At 48.6% G+C, this 24,693-nt stretch overlaps 2 protein-coding genes across 5 annotated transcripts; both read left to right on the top strand.

Annotated features, from left to right (window-relative positions):
• The first annotated feature begins 645 nt into the window (after nucleotides 1–645).
• On the top strand, nucleotides 646–3,616 carry LOC135821327 (uncharacterized). The gene is made up of 2 exons (XM_065334385.1): nucleotides 646–1,601; nucleotides 1,910–3,616. The coding sequence occupies exon 2, from the start codon at nucleotides 2,015–2,017 to the stop codon at nucleotides 3,614–3,616; it is 1,602 nt and encodes a 533-aa protein (XP_065190457.1). The 5' UTR covers nucleotides 646–1,601; nucleotides 1,910–2,014.
• A 4,074-nt stretch (nucleotides 3,617–7,690) lies between these two features.
• Nucleotides 7,691–23,491, top strand: LOC135820742 (uncharacterized). 4 transcript variants are annotated; one of them, XM_065333761.1, is made up of 2 exons: nucleotides 7,691–7,756; nucleotides 21,111–23,491. In XM_065333761.1, the coding sequence occupies exon 2, from the start codon at nucleotides 21,216–21,218 to the stop codon at nucleotides 22,815–22,817; it is 1,602 nt and encodes a 533-aa protein (XP_065189833.1). In that variant the 5' UTR covers nucleotides 7,691–7,756; nucleotides 21,111–21,215; the 3' UTR covers nucleotides 22,818–23,491. The 4 variants fall into 4 exon arrangements, with proteins under 4 accessions (XP_065189833.1, XP_065189832.1, XP_065189831.1 ...); XM_065333760.1 differs by having other exon boundaries at nucleotides 7,691–7,760; XM_065333759.1 differs by lacking the exon at nucleotides 7,691–7,756 and adding an exon at nucleotides 20,581–20,689.
• The last annotated feature ends 1,202 nt before the right edge of the window (nucleotides 23,492–24,693 follow it).

Here is a 24,693-nt window from a genome sequence, read left to right as displayed (position 1 = left end):
AATAAAACCACGGGCTCAACAAACTACTACATGTAAACGCAAAGGAAAGTAGTTAAAATAATCCATGAAGTGCTATTTTAATGCCGGGGCTGACTGCAGTGTGGTGTCGTGGCCCGATACCCGCTGAGCATAGACACAAACTCCATTTGGCAGGGGCAAGACATACTATTTTGGAATAAAGTCATAAAGTACAGCATTCCAATGACATAACGGACACCTCGTGCAAATGCGTGGTCTGTTCATCCGGCCAACTCTGCCACGCATGAGAGTGTGTGCATGTACGCGCCCGCAAGCGCGCGTGTGCACTCACACCATGTATTTGGTGCGTATGGCGTACCTGTTGGGGAGATATGAAGATGGAATCATTATCATGATGGTACATGTACATACATGTACAGTGTATGTTTGAGTGTAAAGTAAATTATATTTTATTACACATTTCTTCGACACAACTTACTCCACATCTTCGCATTTCTCATAATCCATCCACCTACACTCCGTCTCAGTTGAGGAAAAACTCTCCCAGGTACAGGTATACACTAGTCACCACAGCCATGTGATGACATTGGGATGGGTCCCAAGCACGATTGCACTCTCCAGTTACAATTTATTTGTCCAGATTATCTGTGAAGACAAGATGCAATGCATAGCGGCAATCGATGGATGAAGAGAGAGTTTGTAAATACACATATCTTTCCACTTGTTCAGGAGCTTACCTTTTGGAGTTCACATCGTTTACACGATCTCTTATGCTGTCTTGCACCTTGGCTTTGTTGACCATGGATACGCCATCCCAGAAGACATTCTACAGGAGCTACTAATGCAGAGCGTTTCTCACGCTCGATCTCGGCGTTCTACCTCGTCACGCCAATAAAATCCTCCGTGACACTGGCTACAGTCATAAGAGACGCCTCAGTAAGGTAATGAGCACGACAACACCGTCGAGATCAAGGACAAAGAGAAAACCAAACACTCACTGAAAACAGCAAAGAAGAAACGAAGAAATGTACACGATTCCTATAATGTTGCCACTGACAACTGGTTCGGTGGAGACGACGCTACTTTTGTTTGTCCCCAGTGGGATCGTTGCTATGCGTATCGAAGGTACTGTGACGTCATCACTTAACAGCCCCATAGCGGCAATGAAGAAGCCCACAAGCACACATGACGATTTTGTAATCGACATTACATAATAATATTTTATTTACATCGTATACTGAAGTGCACAATCCAGCAGAGAACGTACATGTAAGTGGGTCTAACTCCCCCGCGACCACTGGACATCATGATTGTTTCAAAGCGGAATACACCCTGTGTCGAGCGTGGCTGTGACCAATGGGACAAGCTCGCCTGTATTTCAGCAGCTGTACATAAACGACAGTCAAGCCTAATGTTCTTTCAGTTGGACCTTGTTTTCTTGTGGAGCTGTACGGTGCGCTCATCTCGGCTAGATTGAAGAAGAAGATAAGAAGGTTTGTGAAGTAGCCGCGTCTAGAGCAATAAATAAATAACTACCAGTGGTAGACAAGCTGCTCGGGATCGAATCGATCGTATCGGAGGTGCCAGGGGATCGCTTCCGAGAAGAAACTCAAAACACATCGGTAAGATTGGATTTTACAGCTTATCAGCTACTGCAGTGCTATCAGTGTCATTTCCTTTCTTGTCACAGTAACACCGAAACGCACAGGTGCATTGATTAAAAACCTGACGGAAACGCAAGCGGGATCTCAACGACATCCAATCAATTTTCCTATTTCATCGCTGGCATACAAGTTTCGGGTCTTGTTCATGGGCAAGAATACTTTCTACATTGAATACAGGCTTATTGTCTTGTTCGCAGCTAGAGGTTTTCACATAGTACTCTTTTCTTGACTTAATACTGGTATATTAAATTTTGTCTTGTTTACAGGTGCATTGATCAAAAGCCTGACGGAAACTCAACCGGCACCTCAACGACATCCAACTTTCCAAGCAGAACTTCAGGAAAGAACGAAGGTGAGAGTCTGAAGCGAGAATGTCGACCGCAGCAAAGGTTGTGCAGAATCACGGGGCGACCTCGCCTTGTGAAGTGGTGATGGACGTGATGGTCAATTGCGATTCACCACCATCACTGGAGGCGCAATTGCCAGCAAGCAGTGAAGGAGTAGCTCCGGCACTAACGGCGCAGACTGTCGGTGATAGGCTGTTGCACTGGAAAGGCATCATCAAGCAGAATAGACATTGTTCGTACTATGCCGTCGGACAAGCCCTCCATTCCATTCTATACGACGAGCATCTTCTAAGCACTAGCTGTTTTCACGCGTGGACGAAAACTGAGGTTGGCCTGTCACGAAGCCACGCCTATGAGTATATTCGCGGGTACAAGATAGCACGAATGATCCGCAGTCAAGACCCCAACATGTTAGTTCCGACGGCTTTGTCGCATTTCCGAGTGTTCAACAATATTTCTTTGGAAGACAATGCAGTGAAGGTGTTTCAGCTCTGGAAAGCAATTCTGGAATCAACACCACCAGAGAACATACATCAATTGACAGCAAAGGAGATCCTGGCCAAGGGCAAATCTATACTCTGCAACGGCACCAGCAATGCGGACACCATGCCAAAGCATCATCTCCATGGTGATGACTTTGAAATGCAGGAGAGCCTACCTTCCTCTGCTTTGTCCCAGGTGGCTAGCAGTAACAAGAGCAGGCAGCCAGTTTGGGAACATGAGCGCAGATCCGTTGGTTACTCTCAAGCCCAGCAACATGATATCGACTGTGAGGCGCATGGTGACGTCGATTACAATGGTGCCTACAGATACACTGATGACGACGCCGATGAGCAACCAATGTTCGAGACCAACAGTCGGACGACACACGCAGGTCAAGCAAAGCGCCGCAATCACCCAAGCAGACATCGCAATCACCCAAGCAGACATCGCAATCACCCAAGCAGACATCGCAATCACCCAAGCAGACATGTGATGAGTACCAGTGGTAACAATGGCCACGGCATGGTCAGTGACCAGCAACACGGCCAACAGTGTGAACGGCATGTAAACGGTGACATTGCTGTTCGTTCACCAGACGACGCGCTACCACCACTACCACCACTACCAGCACTGATTCCAATATCCATCACACCAGGACAACTGGCTGGTATTGCCAGGCGATTGGTTAGGCCTGGTTTTGATGTGTCCGTGTGCCCAGCGGAGACAAGCGACGAGGAGTGTGTCATCGATGCAGCAACAACGCACATGTCCCATGGATACATGAAACCATGGAGAGGAACAGTTTGGGGAAACTTCTCCGGACCCCGCTTTGACGACCATGACGAACTGGCAGTCTACGTTGGTGCAGCAATGGAGAGGTTCAACGATGGAGAGTATGACTCGGGAGTGTTCGTTGTGAATGTGGCATTCTTCTCCAGCTTCTTCCTCAAGCTACTCGAATACCCGCACTGCTTTCTTCGGAAGCCACTAGAGGCTCACTTGCCAGGTGATAGTACCAATGATGATGCCATCACCCACCACCAAGTCATTGTTGCCTACTTTGGAAGCGATGTGAGCCAGTTTGTTCAGGTCATGACCAACCATGGCTTCATTCCTGGTGTCAATAGCTGGTGTCCTTTCTAATCATTCCTATAGAAATAAAAATTATGCAGTGTAGTGGACATACGGTATCATTGCTACTTCTTGTATTGCTACTGTTCTATCCTCTTGATGTAACGACAGAGCTGAGCCTGTGAACGTTTTTTTTTTTCACGGCGTTTTCTCTTGTTCTGAGCAACTCCATTGAACCTGCCATCGTGGTCTTTGTTTTTCCTCTTGGTAGTTAAAGGTGCCCGCCCACCCCGGTTTCATGGGGGTCTTCCGCTGTTATTCTTGATATTCTATGCCAATGTGTGTGGCTTATGATTATGACATACACTGGACATTACATACCATTTCTGGCTGTCTCTATTCTTGGGTCCGACTGGCAGCGGGGCAGGAATTATTGAAATAGAAAGGTTTTTTGGCCGAAAGGCGTGTTTTTCCTCTAGCCCGGTTGAGCGGTCGCGGCTAGGAATGTAGGGAGTCATTGTTTTTCAGGCGCTCCCCTGCTGCCCAGTCACCCATGCTCACCACTGGCCATGCTGTTCCACTTGATTTAACGGCCTTTTCTCCCGCTTGCTGGCTGTTCTTTGATGGATTTAGATGTTTTTCGGCTATTTATCTATTACATTGTATGTGGCTGCGAGTGTAGTTTTTTGCTTCTACTCATTTCTGGAAACCCACTACGGTGGTGAGTGTGATTGCTCTGGTAGACCACTACCCCATGTACTGAACAGTTGCTTTGTGAGTGAAAAATATGGAAAGTTACTATTCTTGCACTGGACATACATGTACATGTATAATCGGATCCACCCGTACTAGCCTGTGTGCGTCTTGCTCAACTCGTTATCACTTTGGAGATGTCACGTGACATGTAGCCCTTTCCCAAAGCTAGACCATGTAGTAGTGGTATTCTATAACCCAATGCTACAGTCACGCTGGAAACTGAAATCCGACCACCTGAGCGGTGGCTTCACATTATAGCGATATCTGTTTCCTAGTTTCACCATCCCTTGTTGGGTCTTTGCGATGTGAGCGCACCGCTCAGGGCCAGGGGTCGGATTTCAGTTGCCAGCAGTGTAGTATTATAGAACCGGGTTCAACACGCATAATTATGGTTCAGATGGTCCCAACGGACCGGGGCTCTACCAACCGTGGATGGTTGTAGCTCTAGTAAGGTCACTGTTTGCGAACACAGTGTCCTCCACCTTGTTTCATGCTGTCAAACTAACATCATCATGTAACCGTGTACTTAAAACTCGCTACATGGACTAGATCATGGACATGGAAGTGCATTGCCAGCTCACACCGAGCAAATGAGTACACTGTAACCAGTTCACCGCCGCACTAAACACACTCCCTGTTACCAGCACAGGTTTTGCTATGAAATCTCATGATTTGCACACAAGACTAGAAACCAATCGGCTATACGCGTTGGTACAAGATGGTCCCAACGGACAAATACAAAATTTAATAATAATACACAAGAGAGAGATTGGATGCTTTGTTACAACTCTGAGTTTCAAGTATTACTACGATCATCAGGGAACCCCACTGCCTGATGATCGTAGTTAGGCCTCGACCAAATATGCTAAAAAAAAAAGAGCATATTATACTCGTCGCATATCAGGGAAAACGTCCATAATAGTGCCAAAGGCTTAGCAAGATATGCCAAAATATGCCAAAAAATGCTCGACATAAGCAGAAAGTGTAGATCATTTCAGTAAAATTAGAACCTTGGAATATTCATTTGCTTCACGGCTATCATGCTTATGGTGCATATCAAAAACACATGCGGAATAGTATGGCTGGGGTGTGTCCCCAGCAACCGTAGCGATAGTGTTCATCCATGGGGAAATGTAGCAAACGCCTCAACCATTCCAAATTCATCCATAAAAGGTATTCCTGAACGCATTTTGTCCATCATATGAATGTTTTGGCCTCATTTTCTTCAGAATATTTGAATTATATGCTGGCTTTATTCCAATGTTCCCTTTGTCGCTCAATATGCCATATATGAACTGTCTCACAAAATATGCGGAAATATGCGCAAGCATATTTGGTCGAGGCCTAATCGTAGTAATACGTGAAACTCAGAGTTGTAACAAAGCTTCCAATCTCTCTCATGTGTACAAGGCTCTGCCCTACATGGGCATTGAGCACTCTTCGGACAGTGAAGCAAACCACTTGACTACAAAATTAATAATAATTATCCGTATAAAAACCGCTCTGTGAGCGGTTCTGAAAAACCTTTACTGGTGCTGCCCCGTCGTAAAAGTAGGAAATTAGAACTGGCCCATTGTCCCCCCAAATGCGAACTGATCCACCTGCACCTGCAAGAACGCACCACTCACCGGTATTACAGTGTTGTATCACTCATCACCCTGTTCGACCTGTGGAATGAATACGCCTCATTCCTCTGGCAATTATTTCAACTCTCCAGTGCTCAGGCTACTACCCTAGAACGGCTACAGGCAAGAGTTGCACGTGTGATGCTGCGGCAGTATGGCGCGCTCCCTTCTCAAACGGAGCCGAAAGCCTCACTTTTCGCGCACCTCCAGTGGCCCAGTCTCGCATGGCGAAGACACATTCATGATTCAGTGCCTTCTTCAGCTCCACCACCTTATCCATAGCCAGATGACGACCCTGGAGGACTTAGGCTACACAGTATCAAACAGCGCCAGGCGCCCCCAACATCTACTCGGGCCTGCTAGAGCCAGCACACACAACCGTGCCACCTTTCTCTTTGTCACTACTGCCACATGGAACTGCCTCCCAGCTGCCATTCGTACTGTATCCAGCCCAAAATGTTTTATCGCTCTTGAACGCACACACTTTGCTATCACCCGTTATGAGCCCTCTGGTTTCCACATAGAGTAGCGATGTCTTAGAGCACTGGGTTATAATATTACTACCACCCCTAGAGCACTGGGTTATAATATTACTACCACCCCGCATCATTCTACATCTAATTATTATTTTCTATTTCTCTCCTCAGCTTCTTCTTCATAAGCTGTTGACGGAGATTCCCACGATTTAGGCTAAGGCCTGTGGAGATCGAGAATAGATAAATACAAATACCCCTGTGACGGTTTTAGCGCTATCCTGTATGTCACGTCAACAATGGTTGAACCAGGTTTAGAGCCATTGTGAGGTCAAGCACCTACCCTCAACTTTAGCGTACTTGAGTACTTCTCCAGCAATGTAGATCTACCACTGTACACATAGCAGTGCATCACTATGACATGATTGTGAGGTCTGTGGGCGTGATCAGTTGCGAGAATTGCCGCCGCCCGCCTCGTGAGATGCCATACACATAATTAATGCACGTTATCAGTATTGTAATCATGGTAATGGCTACTTGGTTTAGTGTTTAGTGCGCACATGTATGATGTAGTGGCGTAAGACGCAGTGGGAGGCCCAGCATGATAACAAGTACATGTGTAGTCCTTGTAATTACTAAGGCAAGAAATCGATTACAAGTATCCTCACTGACGTGACTTCAGTCCCAGTACGGTGCTGATCAGTGATCTACGTGTACGTGCTGCTGCAGCTGCAAGGCTTATAGTTATACTACAGTCTACAGTCCCGCTCAATGAAATCCAGCCGCGTCACTCAAGTTTGCACCTTGCACCATTTTGCTGCGCAGTGTTCGCAGGTCTAGGGCTGCGCAACGCAAGGCGTGTACTTGAGTGACGTCACTGGATTTCATTGAGCAGCACTGTGTAGCTGGAAATGTATCCGTCGCGTCATAACTACCGGTACATCATTGCTGGCGTTGAGAAAGGTTAGCTCTGCTATGCTGTCTGTATGTCTTCGACTTTTGTGGAAGACGCATAGCTACTTTATGTCTATGGAACAGTTGATTGTAGCGTACAGCACGGTACAGGCCACTAACAGTAGAACTCTAAGTCGATAGCAGAAGGAGAAGCTGGCCGAAACGGTTGTTCAATTGGAGAATTTGAGTATTGTAAGATTGCGGAAGACAAGTGCTGCTACCTGTATGTACATTAAATTTCTATTACTGGTTAAATTTTCGTCTGATGATCGATTCAGTTCGTGAAACTCAGAGTTACGAAACAGCAACTGCTCGTGCCTCTGTCTGTGCATGTACATGTTTATGAAGGATAGGCTGGACGTTCTTGGACACTGGAAGAACTGAAGGACTGCTGAACAGCTGCAGTGAGTAAGTTCTGTTTCTTATCTCTTTGACTAGGAAGCTCTAATTTCTTTTCCAACTGGCTGTAACAATGTGCTTCAGCTGAGTGAGTGCTATTATCACAATACACACTTAGCGAGATCCACTACAGTCAGTTTCAAAAAGATTAGCAATCCTGGCGATCGCCCGGGGAGTTTGCCGTCTTACCGTATGCGCGCTCGAGAGCTGGCTGGAAAAACTCACTGTGAACTCGAAGAAATAATCCGCGCGAAAGCATGAAAAATGACAACTCACTCACGTCGGTACATGAACGTCTGGTTTACAACAAACGAGTTCTTCCTCGTATCGAGTCAGAGAGGACATGTCGAAAGTGTGGTAAATGTTGACGAGCGGGATGGGTCCCAATTCGTTTCGTGCCCAATTTCTTTGAGCTGCGATGCAATTTGCTCTCACGATGTGACGAAAACGACATCGACACAGACTCATTCCCAAGGCCATGACTTGGCAAAGCTATCCGTGTGACTTCGACGATATTTTGAGAAAAGCAGACGCCTGTGAAAGCTGATAGAAGACGGCGTTGACTCCTCAATTCAAATAAAAAATTGGCGATCTTGAAGTACTAAAATAATTCTCAAAGAGAAATCGATCGATCGATGTGCCGTTGTATTCAACAACACGTAGCTACAGCGCAATGACTTCCGTGTTCACTCACACCGTTTCAGTGTTGTGGGTGTGTTCACATGGCGTGAACCAGCCAAGTGTCAGTAAGTTAGGCAGGAAACTCGAGTTCCAACAACAACAAGTCGTTTGACGCAGCCACCTTCTTTGGCTTGTACTTTTTGTACCAGCGTGATCACGAAAACAATGAAAAAAAAGTTTGACTTGAAGATAATTTGGGATTTGAACTCACAACTTCATGGTCAGCAGACAGCAGCATTCATAACCACAAGGCCAAAAAGGAAAGGATAAATCGTGGTTTTTGATAAAAAATCGATACTGACATCCACGGCAAATTGTAAACCATGGGAAAAGGCCGGAAACCTGGCCGAAATTCTAACTCCTTAACGGCTGGTCCAATTGTTCCGAAACCTTCACAGAACAATTTGCCGTGTCCTAACAAGCCATTCTATGTACTTTGTTGTCCAAATTTCCCTTATCTTCATACTTTTTAAGACCAAAACCTGATTGCTAATCTTTTTGAAATGGACTATAGAAGTATCTTAGATGGAAAGGTGTCCCTTAAATTCACTACATGTACGAGCAGTCGCTCTGCCAACGACGTCTTCAGAACATTTGACGGCATTTGATATCAGCTATACTGCCCTGTACTAGTTGGGGGACGTGTGGGCGTACATTGCAGTAATGCCTGGCGCCACATAATGTAGCGCGGAAGAGCGAACAGCGTAGATCCAAGCTCATCAAGCTCAGTACATGACAATGTGTGGGCGTACACCAAGCTCAGTATACAAATGTATCCACTGTACACTGTGACTCAACTGTGCATAGACTGTAATGCATGCTCGGATTACGAGTGGAGGTTTGCTTGTATTGTTCGCAGCTAGGAGTTTCCTTTACTGCTGAAAGGTTCGTTTCTCGTCTTTTTCGAAGGTAGAATATTCATGAGATATGCAGTTGAAGACACCAATGCAGCAGTACTTATGGTTGGTTCAACTGTTGGTAAAACACACACCTGGCAGTATGGCCCAGCTGGTGTATCCATATAATTATGTTCTGCCTGTTGTACGCATTGCCCTTTTGCACTCGCGTGTGTACGCATACTAGTACACACATGCATCACGGTTTTCTGCCTGTCCTTTGCTATGGACAAGAAGTCTTTTCTCTTTGTCTTCTGAAAGATAAATCACAAACCCTACCTCGTGTGTTTGCGTTTGTTGACACAACATGGCGCAGTGAACATCTTACTTTACCTGTAGTCTTTAGTATACTAGTAGTTCCATTGCAGTTGTAGAGTAGCCCACCTGTAGTGTTGCTCTCTGCCCGTTTTCGTTTCGCTTCGAAAATTGTCCGTTTCGAAGTTCTAGAATTTTTTCGTAGCCTTGTAGTACGATATCGATAGTTGTGATTTCGCCATGGCGGATGGTGCTAAGTCACAACCGGACATCAACCAACTGGTGCAGCTGATCCAAGCTCAAGTGCAAGCATCTGCCCAGCGCGATGCGCAGCTCCAAACTTTGTTGCAGTCAATGTCGCAAGGATCAGCAAGCAGCACGAGTGCACCTGCTTCGTCTGCTCCTGCTCCATCCACCAACCTCGTCGCTGTGGATCGGCCCATATTGTTGTCGTCGGCGAATCTAGCTGAATTTGTATCGTGGAGCGAGGCCTGGGAGGACTACTCCCGGTGTCAGCTGTTGTCAGCGCAGCCCCGCGAGACAAGGATGGCCGCGTTTAGGCAGGCCTTGGATGAGGACCTGAGACGTTTCGTGCGTGAAGGTGTGATTGTGGTGCCAAACACCCATGATGTCCCGGAGGCCATGGTTGAACTACGCAAGTTCATCCGGCGCCAGCGCAACCCCCTGCTGAACAGGATTGAATTTTACCGCCGTGCCCAGCAACCTGGAGAGACGTTCGACGCGTGGTACACATCCCTGAGGGAGTTGTTTCATGCGTGCAACTTCTCCGGGTTGGATGTCTGTTCGACATGCTCAGGGCGTATGTGTCAAACATGCCAGCAGTCGCTCCAGGCTAACACGGATGAAATTCTGCGAGACCGCATTGTTACCGGCATCCTGCAGGATGACGTTCGACACAAGCTGCTGGCAATGAAGGATCTAACCCTGGCAACCTGCCTCGACCTATGCCGCGCCGAGGAGGCTGCCAGTCAAACCTCGTCACGTATCCCCAGTCAGGCCACTGGAGACGCGTCCGTGAGTGCCGTTCGTTCCAGCTATAAGAAGCAGAAAGGAATGGCATCCAAGCAAGCTCGAGCACCCGCAGCCAAGGTTTCCAAGTCTGGCAGCAAGCCCTCGCCGGACAAGTGTCCCAACTGTGGCCGCACCGCTCATAGCAAGCGACCTTGCCCTGCTGCGGATCGCAAATGCACCAGCTGCCAACGCACCGGTCACTTCTTATCCATGTGTCCGTCTGCTTCTAAGAGGACTGTTGGTCAGCTGAAAAAGAGAGAGAGAGAGAGAGAGAGAGAGAGAGAGAGAGAGAGAGGGAGAGAGAGAGAGAAATAAATAAATAAAATAAAACAAGAAAGAGATGAGAAGAGAAATAAAACAAGAAAGAGATGAGAAGAGAAATAAATATAAAACAAGAAAGAGATGATGGACGAGGGTAGTTGCTCATTGACGGGTGGCATAGCCTCACAGGGAGTCCGTAGCCCAGAGCCAATTCTTTTGACGCAAGTGGCGATGGACCTTCGTCTTGAAGGATTGGAGAGACTTCAACTGGGGCATCGGATCCGGAAACATGTCTTGCGGAAGCCTGTTCCATTCATCCACTACACCATATGGGAACGAACGCTGGAGAAAGTTGGGGGCCGTAGGGAGGAGCACTGCTTGTAGCTGATGCTGGTGGCGGACACGGAGCTGCGACCTTGTCCGCGGGACGAGGCTAGCTTCCTGGCGAGGCGGCACGAGCGCAGAGAGATCTGGATGGTCTTGAAGGCACATTAGCTTGTACATGTACGTGAGAGCGTACACTTGGCGGCGGGCAGCTAGGCTCTGCAGCAAGGCGTCAGGACCAATGATAGCAAGGGCCTTCCGCTGTACTCGGTCGAGACTTTGCAGGTGAGAGTTGGCTGCGCCCATCCATGTCAATGGTGCGTATTCGAGTACAGGGCGTACGAAGCCTCTGTACGTTGTCAAGCGTCCTTCACGACCAAGGAAACTTGATGCTCGACGCAGAAATCCTAGTCGGGCTACGGCACGAAGAGAAACATTGCGGAGGTGGCGTCTGAAGGTGAGTTTGCTGTCGAAGGTCACTCCCAGAAGCTTCAGCTCGTCCCCACAAGGAAAATCATGGGCTCCGAACGTTAGGTCTGGGAGTGGCCAGGGGTTGCGGTGGTGGCCAATATGCAGCAGCTGCGACTTTGTCGGCTCAAAGCGAACTGGCCATTGTTCTCCCCAGCTACTCAATCGATCCAGGCTAGATTGCATGTCTGCAATACTGCCAGCAGAGTCATGTCTGGATCGTATGATGGTGTACAGCGTGGTGTCATCTGCGTACACACCCATTCGTGTTGATGGGGAAAGACAGGTCTCAGCATCGTTGACATACATCAAGAATAAGGTGGGTCCCAGGATGCTGCCTTGGGGTACGCCAGCTTTAATCTGGAATTGAGCAGATTCCTGTCCATTGACGATTGCGCTTAGTGTGCGATTCCGCAAATAGTCCCGTAGCCACTGCAGCAGGCTACCGCCAATACCGAGAGTGGCCGCTTTGTGTAGGACGCCGGGGTGCGACACGCGGTCAAACGCACCAGCAATGTCGACAGCCAGGACGTGGGCACAGCCACCAGAACCAGCTGCCAGTGACCAATCATGCCCAAGCACTGCTAGTAGGTCCGCTGTTCCAAGGCCACTGCGAAATCCGTACTGCTTGGTTGACAAGAGATGATGTTTTTCAAGGTGATTCACAATTTGACAGTTCACAATACGCTCCATCACTTTGGAGATGATGGGGAGGAGGGAGACTGGGCGGTAATTCTTAGGGTTGGATAGGCTGCCCTTCTTGTAGACTGGCACAACTCGAGCACTCTTCCAGGCCTCTGGCTGGACACCCTTACGGAAGCACAGGACGAAGAGAGACGTGAGAGGCGATGCAAGTTCATGGGAGCACTCTTTGAGCACTCGGGCAGGGATGTTGTCCGGACCGGACGCCTTGCCAACGTCGAGCTGGTTCAGGAGGCGTTTCACTGTTTGCAGGCGGAAGTGGATTCGGCTAAGTGGGGTGACCCCGGGTTGGCAAACATGAGGGAGATCCCCCGGGCCCAAGTCATCATCTCCAAGGCTACATTTATTGGCGAAGTAGCGACCAAGGCAGTTCGCTTTGGCAGCATTCATACGGAGTTGGTGACCAGCGTCATCTACCAAGCATGGTATAGACGAGCCATGACTGGCGCCAGCAGCAGATTTGAGCACCGACCACCATTGCTTGTCTTTCAGGCCTCCGCGTGACAGTTTCCGACGAACTCTCAGTTCCCAGGATGTGCGAGCTCGCACATTCGCGAGGATAGCATCTTCTACTGAGCGCATGAAGCAAGCCTTGGGGGCTTCGCTGAAAATATTGTGTCTCCAGGCCTTCCATGCCTTGTCTTTAGTGTTCAATGCTGTGGTGCACTCAGGAGTCCCCCATTTGGGGTCTGCTGGGCGGGTAACAAGCTGCTTGGCGGGGATAAATTTCTGCATGCCACTGGAGATGACGTCACTTAGCTTCCTGCAGGACTCTTCAGGGTCGTCAGTCACAATGGTGGACCAGTCAGTAGTGCGATAGAAGGCCCGCAGGCGCCCCCAGTCTGCCTGATTGTAGCGCCAGACAGTCCTGGAGGTAGCTTGCTCAGCATCAGGGGTGAGATAAAAGTCGGCAAGAACAACCCCATGGTCAGAGCGACCAAGTGGCGCTTTGACAGTGGTGTCGATAGGAACGGGCATGTTGGAGAGGATGAGGTCCAGGGTGTTCAGACCCCTAGTCGGCTGCAAGACATGCTGGTGGAGTTGATGCTCAGCACACAATTCTTCTAAGGCCTCTCCAGGTACAGTTGTTTTGCTACTGCAGAGCCAAGTCTCGTGATGGACATCAAAATCCCCAGCTAGCACTATGTGAGTGCCGTGAGTGGGGGCCACGTCTAGTGCAGGTCCAAGATACTCAATCAGACAGGTGTCGTTGTCCGCACAGGATCCAGGCCGATACAAGGCACCGATAACAACAGATTGTTGCGTGGAAAGACTCTTTTTTTTTTTTTTTTTTTTTACGAGAAACCACGAACCTCGAGAACAGAATACTGCATGGTAGAGGTGGTTGCAGACGCAACTGTGGTGGTGAAAACTGGAGCATCTCCGCCGACCTGAGGTCTCGGCTTCAGCGACACTTCAGAGCACCAAAAACTGGGGAGGAGTAGGCACAGGGGGAGGGGAGGGGGGTACATTTATATAGAGGAAGGAAAAACGGAAAGATGATACATGTGATAGAGGAAGAAAATAAAAAATAAAAATAAAAAATAAATAAAATAATAAAAAATAAAAAAAATAAAAAAAGGGGGGAGCCAGGGTGCAAGCAGAGAGGGTGTTCAGGGAGTGTTCAGAGGGCATCTGTGGCTGAACGCCAGTCTCGGCTGCGGAGCGACTTGTAGGCGCCTTCCTTGAATGCCTGCATTCCCTTCTGCGTGGGAAGGTTGCGTAGCAGGGCAGATGGGAGACGATTCCAGTCTTGGATCGTGGCATGGGGGAATGATCGGAGAGCACTATTACGGGCTCCGGCGGGCAGTGTCGGTGCTAGTTGGTGCTGGTGCTGGTTCTTTTGCTGGTGGCGAGTGGAGCGCCGGTGCTGGTTTGCAACTGCCCTCGGTAGTGTCATGGTGGTCAGGATTGGGGGACCGTCGATCCAATGCAGCTTGTACAGGAATGTGAGTGCTGCGACTTGACGCCGAACAGTGAGGCTTGGGAGGTATGACCCTGGGCCGATGAGCTTTAGGGCTCGGTGCTGTACCCGGTCCAGCTGGTTCAGGGTAGACTGGGACGCACCCAACCATGAAAGCGGGCAGTACTCAAGTACTGGGCGGACGAAGCCGCGATACACTGCATACTTGGCCTTGCTGTCGAGAATGGGCAGGGCCTTCCTCATGAAGCCAAGACGTTGGTGACCACGGACTGCAACCTGTCGAATGTGGGAGCGAAAGGAGAGGCTCCGATCAAAGAGCACTCCGAGCAACTTCAGCTCCTCCACTTCCTCTATGGCCACCCCATTGAAAGTGGCTGGAGGAATCGGCCAGGGTTGACGGTGATGCGAAATTGTCAAGACTTGCGACTTTGTCGGCTCGAATGCGATCTTCCAGCTCTGGCCCCATTCAGCTAAGGCATCCACAGCAGTCTGGAGCTGCGCTAGGCCAACTGGGAGAGCGGTCAGGGATGGGATGCACTGATAAAGCGTGGTGTCATCTGCATATATGGCGAGCTGGGTTGTGGCTGGGAGGTGGTCCTCCATGTCATTGACATATAGGAGGAACAGAGTGGGGCCCAGTATGCTCCCTTGCGGCACACCTGAGCTGATTCGGAATTTAGGTGAGGTTTGTCCACTCACAACGGCCTGGATTCGTCTATCCGCCAGGTAGCTGTGGAGCCACTTGAGGAGGTTCCCGGACACTCCGTAAGCCTTTGCCTTGTGAAGGACACCTGCGTGGGAGACTTTATCGAAGGCCCCCGCAATGTCGACGGCAACAATACGTACAGCACCGCCAGCAGCTGCTATCTTGCTCCATTGGTGGTGTAGTCCTGTTAGGAGATCAGCAGGTCCTAACCCTCGACGAAAACCGAACTGGTGGTTTGAGAGTATATTATTTCGTTCGAGAAAGTTGGTGAGAGCATGGTTAACAACTGCTTCCATTGTCTTGGAGATGAGCGACAGGAGGGAAATGGGCCGATAGTTCGACGGGGCTGACTTTGACCGTTTCTTATGGACTGGGACGACACTTGCCACTTTCCAAGACTGTGGTTGTGTCCCCGACGTCATGCACTGGCGGAAGAGCAAGCATAGTGGCACTGCAAGGTGCTCAGCGTTGGCTTTGAGGACTCTGCCACGGCGAGCCAGAGGACTTCGTGGTCATCAGTGGGAATCTGGTCGAGGTGCACTACTGGGAGGCCGGACTTCACCCATACAGCAATGCCGCCACCAAATGCATCCCGGTCACGTCGGATGGGAGGCGAGTATCCTGGAAATATTGTCTCAGAGGCTACGGTCTGGGCCCAGAACTTCGTTTCTGTGATAACCGCTATGTCGACGTTATCGTTGAGCAGTGCATGCTGCAGCTCTCCCAGCTTGTTGGTGAGGCCAAATGCATTGGTCACCAGCCAGCGGAGCGGCGGAGCTCCACTGATCATTGCGGGGTGCCAGCAGATGCCGTGCTGTCGCTGTCAGCGCTGTCAGCACCATCCAATGTAGGGTCACCTCTCGCAGCGCCGGCAGGGTGTTGTCGATTGGGCTTCGGGCGGTCTCGGTACTCCCATGGCCGGGCGTATAGAGGCCTTGGCCAGAAGTCCGGAGTTGTCACGAGGCTCAGGTCTGTGGCATCTATACAAATCCTAGCTGACACCTTTCCCGTCTGCGTTGTGTGGATGCTGCTGTTGTGAACACTGGCCGTTGATCCCACTGCCTCAGCGCGCCGCTTCACGAAAGTTTTGAGGCTCCGCTGCTGCTCCGCGGCACTTGGCTGCATGCAGCGGAGCAGCGCGGTTCCACTGACACTGGCCATTCGCGGTACCGCGGTCGTTAGGCCTTGACAGATTATGCTAGCAAAATTTTTCGCATAATTCCTACCAAAATCGAATAATCGCATAATTTGAGGCAAATTGCATACGAATCGCATAAAATTGGAACAATCCGCCTGTTCGCATCAAATTCCATACAGTTGTCCATGTTCTACAAGTACAAGTAGATGCACCAGAAAGTTGTAGGTTTACGACTCCCTTGATAACATGTCCAGTCCACTACAATCAGTGACGGTCGTAGCTAGGTCGGACGGTGCGTTGAGCCCGTTGAACTTTTGCTACTACAGTACAACGCCCTCTACAAAAAATTCCCCTGTTATTTTGCACAGAACCATTATACATTAGCAGCATATGTGAGCACAATGCGGCATAATATGATACCTTTTAGCATAAAAATAGCACAATTCTGCAATTTTTTCAGCAATGCGAAAAGCATAATTTCACGAAAATATTAGCATAATTTGTCAAGGCCTAGCGGTCGTGCTCCACATTTTTTGATGACATTTTACCTGCCTGCGCAGCTGCGCGGGCGAAATCAAAATAATCCTCGTGTTCTGGCCTGCGCAACGAATTAAAATTTGAATTTTAAAATTTTCGCGTACAAAACAATGCAAAGTACGGGAAACAGGTCGAGCCGCGACCGCGGCTCGCAGTTTTTGATCAAGAATCGTAGCAAAAGCTCGCGGTGAGCCTGCGCTCCAGCTCGAGCCGCGGTCACTATGGTACTGATGATTGATTGATTGATTTTATTTTACTTCGCAAGTTCAAACGGGTTCCTGGCCCAGTTATATGAAAGCGAAGGATAGAATTTGCCAAAATCCTAATGAGCAACAGCATAGGCAATATTATCATAGAAGTGGAGTACTATGCGAGCGAGAATACTGAGAAGAAAGGAACATGTCAGAACCTGACGAAACACAACCTATTTCAGGCATACATAAGGAAGGCAGGCTAGCTTAAAATCTTTCAATCTGGATACGGTACGCACCTCTCTAGGCAAACTGTTCCACAGAAATGCTCCTGCGGTGGCGAATCTCGTTTGGCCACACCGACTGCGAGCTGGCTGGCTGAGCAGATCATTGGCATCCTGATGGCGCGTACTTCTGCCGCTGCATGCTGCTGGTTTGAGAAGCTGGGCTAGAGCAAGGCTAGTGGAGTCATTTAAACAACGCCAAATGAAGATCAGGAGCTTTTGTTTAAAAAGTTCAGTGACGCGGTAAATCGAGTTGGCAGCCAGGAGGGGCTGCATCGCGGAACATGGCGGGCTGCCATCAATGCATCGGATCGCCTGGTTTTGCATGGCTTGCAGACGCTGAAGTTGGGTCCCGCGGAGGGCTGCAGAGAAGCTGCAGGCACCATATATCATATCCGGCATGATCTTGCGCGAGCTGCGGGAGAGGCATCGACGGGCTCGCCACAAGTCGCCTATCTTCCTCGCAACTTTGGTCACTATGGCGCTGACGTGTACATCCCAACTCAGGCGGTTGTCGTCGCGGTGGGTGATGACGTTTCAAACCGCGAAAGACGTGCACCGGAGCCGCAGTGGAACCCGGCCCTCCCAAGCGGCCGATGCAGCGCCTAACGGTGGGGGTGAGTGGGATATCCATTACAGCTCGCACCTCCCGTAAACTGCATGACTTAGATATATTCTCGCTCTCCGTGGTGATTGAAGACCCATGGAAGAAGTTATTATGTTCAGAATGATGTCCTGAGAATATATTGAAATGAAATAATTCTAAGGAATTGTTACAGGGTATTTTGGAAGAATGGAGAGAGAGAGTGAGAGAGAGAGAGCACTGAAATGTTTGTCTCGCTGTAATTACTCCAGATTATTGAATGGTGTATGTTCTACTCGATATTTTCCACAATGTTTTTTCCTGATTTGCGGGATCTCTTCTTTTGCTGTTTGCGTGTTTACAGGAAGTGACTGTCTGGTGTATCTGCACCAGATCCTGGGGACATGAAGTCAGATGCAGAGGCAGGGTCGTCCAGTGATGCAACACTGCCGTTCCATGTGCAACGTCACCGCTAATTCCCCCGGCGAAAACACAAAAAGACAAACACGTCAAGAGACTACAGTATTGACCGTTCTGGTAATGAATCGCGACTGCTCGGACAGTCGATAATCAAAACACACAGCACCAGCATGATGTTTTGATATTAGGAACCACACACCAGCTCAATTCTCAAGCCCAAAAATTGATGAATACAAAACACAGAGCGACGCAACAAGAGATCATCCGGCAACCAAACCAACCTGGGTCTAATGCACTGAATAGTCCTGAAATACGCAGGCCACACAAAGCAGTGCAAGCACATACTGTTACAAGGTACATGCATTGCAGAAGAAAGTGTAACCAAAGATACACGGGGTTATAGCTGCACACTCGTGCATGTGCTCGCTCAGCCCAAGAACACGCATGATGATAGAAATAATCCGGGGGAAACACGCTAGCACCGAAGTAAGCATCAAGACGTAAATAGTCATCATCACAAGCCCATCGCCCTAAGGCCGTCGGGTCGTCACGGAGCAAGTATGAACAAGCGGGCGCCATAAAAATCGATCGTGTGCAGCAGCGAGCAGGGACTGCACGTCAAGTGCAGTCCATGAATATCAAGCCATGACATTCTGAGCCTGCCTCGGCCACGACCTCCAGCAACACAACCCTGAAGAACAGTCAATGACAAACAGCCGGAACGAACAATATGACCAAAAAATTGCAATTTCCTTGTACGAACAGAAACAATAAGTGGGACTTGTTTGTGAATACTATTTATTTCCTCTCTAACAGACACATTCTTCCGTAAATAGTGCAGCTCTGAAAAAGTAAAAAATTACATTGACATGTACATTGGTGTGCCGAGTAGTATCATCCTCGATTACCCATCCAACCAAGACGTTATCAGGTCCCAGACACCGAGATCGCACGCCGAATGTGAAGTGCATCTAGCCTTGAACCTGTTGCACAAGGCACACACATATGACAAAAATGACATCCACTCCGATTATTTCCAGAGGCCAATCATAACAGAACACAGAAATAAAACCACGGGCTCAACAAACTACTACATGTAAACGCAAAGGAAAGTAGTTAAAATAATCCATGAAGTGCTATTTTAATGCCGGGGCTGACTGCAGTGTGGCGTCGTGGCCCGATACCCGCTGAGCATAGACACAAACTCCATTTGGCAGGGGCAAGACATACTCTTTTGGAATAAAGTCATAAAGTACAGCATTCCAATGACATAACGGACACCTCGTGCAAATGCGTGGTCTGTTCATCCGGCCAACTCTGCCACGCATGAGAGTGTGTGCATGTACGCGCCCGCAAGCGCGCGTGTGCACACACACCATGTATTTGGTGCGTATGGCGTACCTGTTGGGGAGATATGAAGATGGAATCATTATCATGATGGTACATGTACATACATGTACAGTGTATGTTTGAGTGTAAAGTAAATTATATTTTATTACACATTTCTTCGACACAACTTACTCCACATCTTCGCATTTCTCATAATCCATCCACCTACACTCCGTCTCAGTTGAGGAAAAACTCTCCCAGGTACAGGTATACACTAGTCACCACAGCCATGTGATGACATTGGGATGGGTCCCAAGCACGATTGCACTCTCCAGTTACAATTTATTTGTCCAGATTATCTGTGAAGACAAAATGCAATGCATAGCGGCAATCGATGGATGAAGAGAGAGTTTGTAAATACACATATCTTTCCACTTGTTCAGGAGCTTACCTTTTGGAGTTCACATCGTTTACACGATCTCTTATGCTGTCTTGCACCTTGGCTTTGTTGACCATGGATACGCCATCCCAGAAGACATTCTACAGGAGCTACTAATGCAGAGCGTTTCTCACGCTCGATCTCGGCGTTCTACCTCGTCACGCCAATAAAATCCTCCGTGACACTGGCTACAGTCATAAGAGACGCCTCAGTAAGGTAATGAGCACGACAACACCGTCGAGATCAAGGACAAAGAGAAAACCAAACACTCACTGAAAACAGCAAAGAAGAAACGAAGAAATGTACACGATTCCTATAATGTTGCCACTGACAACTGGTTTGGTGGAGACGACGCTACTTTTGTTTGTCCCCAGTGGGATCGTTGCTATGCGTATCGAAGGTACTGTGACGTTATCACTTAACAGCCCCATAGCGGCAATGAAGAAGCCCACAAGCACACATGACGATTTTGTAATCGACATTACATAATAATATTTTATTTACATCGTACACTGAAGTGTACAATCCAGCAGAGAACGTAAGTGGGTCTAACTCCCCCGCGACCACTGGACATCATGATTGTTCCAAAGCGGAATACACCCTGTGCCGAGCATGGCTGTGACCAATGGCAATGGGACAAGCTCGCCTGTATTTCAGCAGCTGTACATAAACGACAGTCAAGCCTAATGTTCTTTCAGTTGGACCTTGTTTTCTTGTGGAGCTGTACGGTGCGCTCATCTCGGCTAGATTGAAGAAGAAGATAAGAAGGTTTGTGAAGTAGCCGCGTCTAGAGCAATAAATAAATAACTACCAGTGGTAGACAAGCTGCTCGGGATCGAATCGATCGTATCGGAGGTGCCAGGGGATCGCTTCCGAGAAGAAACTCAAAACACATCGGTAAGATTGGATTTTACAGCTTATCAGCTACTGCAGTGCTATCAGTGTCATTTCCTTTCTTGTCACAGTAACACCGAAACGCACAGGTGCATTGATTAAAAACCTGACGGAAACGCAAGCGGGATCTCAACGACATCCAATCAATTTTCCTATTTCATCGCTGGCATACAAGTTTCGGGTCTTGTTCATGGGCAAGAATACTTTCTACTTCTTATTGTCTTGTTCGCAGCTAGAGGTTTTCACATAGTACTCTTTTCTTGACTTAATACTGGTATATTTGTCTTGTTTACAGGTGCATTGATCAAAAGCCTGACGGAAACTCAACCGGCACCTCAACGACATCCAACTTTCCAAGCAGAACTTCAGGAAAGAACGAAGGTGAGAGTCTGAAGCGAGAATGTCGACCGCAGCAAAGGTTGTGCAGAATCACGGGGCGACCTCACCGTATGAAGTGGTGATGGACGTGATGGTCAATCGGGATTCACCACCATTACTGGAGGCGCAATTGCCAGCAAGCAGTGAAGGAGTAGCTCCGGCACTAACGGCGCAGACTGTCGGTGATAGGCTGTTGCACTGGAAAGGCATCATCAAGCAGAATAGACATTATTCGTACTATGCCGTCGGACAAGCCCTCCATTCCATTCTATACGACGAGCATCTTCTAAGCACTAGCTGTTTTCACGCGTGGACGAAAACTGAGGTTGGCCTGTCACGAAGCAACGCCTATGAGTATATTCGCGGGTACAAGATAGCACGAATGATCCGCAGTCAAGACCCCAACATGTTAGTTCCGACGGCTTTGTCGCATTTCCGAGTGTTCAACAATATTTCTTTGGAAGACAATGCAGTGAAGGTGTTTCAGCTCTGGAAAGCAATTCTGGAATCAACACCACCAGAGAACATACATCAATTGACAGCAAAGGAGATTCTGGCCAAGGGCAAATCTATACTCTGCAACGGCACCAGCAATGCGGACACCATGCCAAAGCATCATCTCCATGGTGATGACTTTGAAATGCAGGAGAGCCTACCTTCCTCTGCTTTGTCCCAGGTGGCTAGCAGTAACAAGCGCAGGCAGCCAGTTTGGGAACATGAGCGCAGATCCGTTGGTTACTCTCAAGCCGAGCAACATGATATCGACTGTGAGGCGCATGGTGACGTTGATTACAATGGTGCCTACAGCTACACTGATGACGACGCCGATGAGCAACCAATGTTCGAGACCAACAGTCGGACGACACACGCAGGTCAAGCAAAGCGCCGCAATCACCCAAGCAGACATCGCAATCACCCAAGCAGACATCGCAATCACCCAAGCAGACATCGCAATCACCCAAGCAGACATGTGATGAGTACCAGTGGTAACAATGGCCACGGCATGGTCAATGACCAGCAACACGGCCAACAGTGTGAACGGCATGTAAACGGTGACATTGCTGTTCGTTCACCAGACGACGCGCTACCACCACTACCACCACTACCAGCACTGATTCCAATATCCATCACACCAGGACAACTGGCTGGTATTGCCAGGCGATTGGTTAGGCCTGGTTTTGATGTGTCCGTGTGCCCAGCGGAGACAAGCGACGAGGAGTGTGTCATCGATGCAGAAACAACGCACATGTCCCATGGATACATGAAACCATGGAGAGGAACAGTTTGGGGAAACTTCTCCGGACCCCGCTTTGACGACCATGATGAACTGGCAGTCTACGTTGGTGCAGCAATGGCTAAGTTCAACGCTGGAGAGTATGACTCGGGAGTGTTCGTTGTGAATGTGGCATTCTTCTCCAGCTTCTTCCCCAAGCTACTCGAATACCCGCACTGCTTTCTTCGGAAGCCACTAGAGGCTTACTTGCCAGGTGATAGTACCAATGATGATGCCATCACCCACCACCAAGTCATTGTTGCCTACTTTGGAAGCGATGCGAGCCAGTTTGTTCAGGTCATGACCAACCATGGCTACATTCCTGGTGTCAATAGCTGGTGTCCTTTCTAATCATTCCTATAGAAATACAAATTATGCAGTGTAGTGGACATACGGTATCATTGCTACTTCTTGTATTGCTACTGTTCTATCCTCTTGATGTAACGACAGAGCTGAGCCTGTGAACGTTTTTGTTTTTTCACGGCGTTTTCTCTTGTTCTGAGCAACTCCATTGAACCTGCCATCGTGGTCTTTGTTTTTCCTCTTGGTAGTTAAAGGTGCCCGCCCACCCTGGTTTCATGGGGGTCTTCCGCTGTTCTTCTTGATATTCTATGCCAATGTGTGTGGCTTATGATTATGACATACACTGGACATTACATACCCTTTCTTGCTGTCTCTATTCTTGGGTCCGACTGGCAGCGGGGCAGGAATTATTGAAATAGAAAGGTTTTTTGGCCGAAAGGCGTGTTTTTCCTCTAGCCCGGTTGAGCGGTCGCGGCTAGGAATGTAGGGAGTCATTGTTTTTCAGGCGCTCCCCTGCTGCCCAGTCACCCATGCTCACCACTGGCCATGCTGTTCCACTTGATTTAACGGCCTTTTCTCCCGCTTGCTGGCTGTTCTTTGATGGATTTAGATGTTTTTCGGCTATTTATCTATTACATTGTATGTGGCTGCGAGTGTAGTTTTTTGCTTCTACTCATTTCTGGAAAACCACTACGGTGGTGAGTGTGATTGCTCTGGTAGACCACTACCCTATGTACTGAACAGTTGCTTTGTGAGTGAAAAATGAAAGTTACTATTCTTGCACTGGACATATAATCGGATCCACCCGTACTAGCCTGTGTGCGTCTTGCTCAACTCGTTATCACTTTGGAGATGTCACATGTAACCCTTTCCCAAAGCTAGACCATGTAGTAGTGGTATTCTATAACCCAATGCGACCAGGCAGGCACAGTGGGTTGGTCAAAGACCATGATTGAGATACGAGAGGTACCTGGTTCAAGTCCTGCCTGGGAGCGGTTTTTCCAGCCGTGCTGCTACCCACAGTCAACTGGGAACTTGTGGCCAGGCACAAGGGGTACATGGATGCAGCTAATGGGGTCGTTTTCGGCACTTGTGCCAGTGGTTGTGAGACTTGCCCACTCACCCCCACCGTAAGGCGCTGCATCTGCCGCTAGGGTTTATCGGGTGTTAGCGGCCGTCGTGAGTTCCCTTCGGGAACGGATACGATAATTTACTTACTTAATGCTACAGTCACGCTGGCAACTGAAATCCGACCACCTGAGCGGTGGATGCACATTACTAGTATCGATATCAGATTATTATTCTGTTTCCTAGTTTCACCATCCCGTGTTGGGTCTTTGCGATGTGAGCGCACCGCTCAGGGGTCGGATTTCAGTTGCCAGCAGTGTAGTATTATAGAACTGGGTTCAACACGCATAATTATGGTTCAGATGGTCCCAACGGACCGGGGCTCTACCAACCGTGGATGGTTGTAGCTCTAGTAAGGTGACTGTTTTCGAACACAGTGTCCTCCACCTTGTTTCATGCTGTCAAACTAACATCATCATGTAACCGTGTACTTAAAACTCGCTACATGGACTAGATCATGGACATGGAAGTGCATTGCCAGCTCACACCGAGCAAATGAGTACACTGTAACCAGTTCACTGCCGCACTAAACACACTCCCTGTAACCAGCGCAGGTTTTGTTATGAAATCTCATGATTTGCACACAAGACTAGAAACCAATCGGCTATACGCGTTGGTACAAGATGGTCCCAACGGACAAATACAAAATTTAATAATAATACACAAGAGAGAGATTGGATGCTTTGTTACAACTCTGAGTTTCAAGTATTACTACGATCATCAGGGAACCCCACTGCCTGATGATCGTAGTTAGGCCTCGACCAAATATGCTACAAAAAAAGAGCATATTATACTC

This window comes from Sycon ciliatum, chromosome 7 (assembly GCF_964019385.1).
Source record: "Sycon ciliatum chromosome 7, ocSycCili1.1, whole genome shotgun sequence".
In the NCBI taxonomy this organism is placed as follows: domain Eukaryota; kingdom Metazoa; phylum Porifera; class Calcarea; order Leucosolenida; family Sycettidae; genus Sycon; species Sycon ciliatum.
The sequence above is the reverse complement of the archived record's forward strand: the minus strand, read 5'-3'. Positions and strand labels throughout refer to the sequence as shown.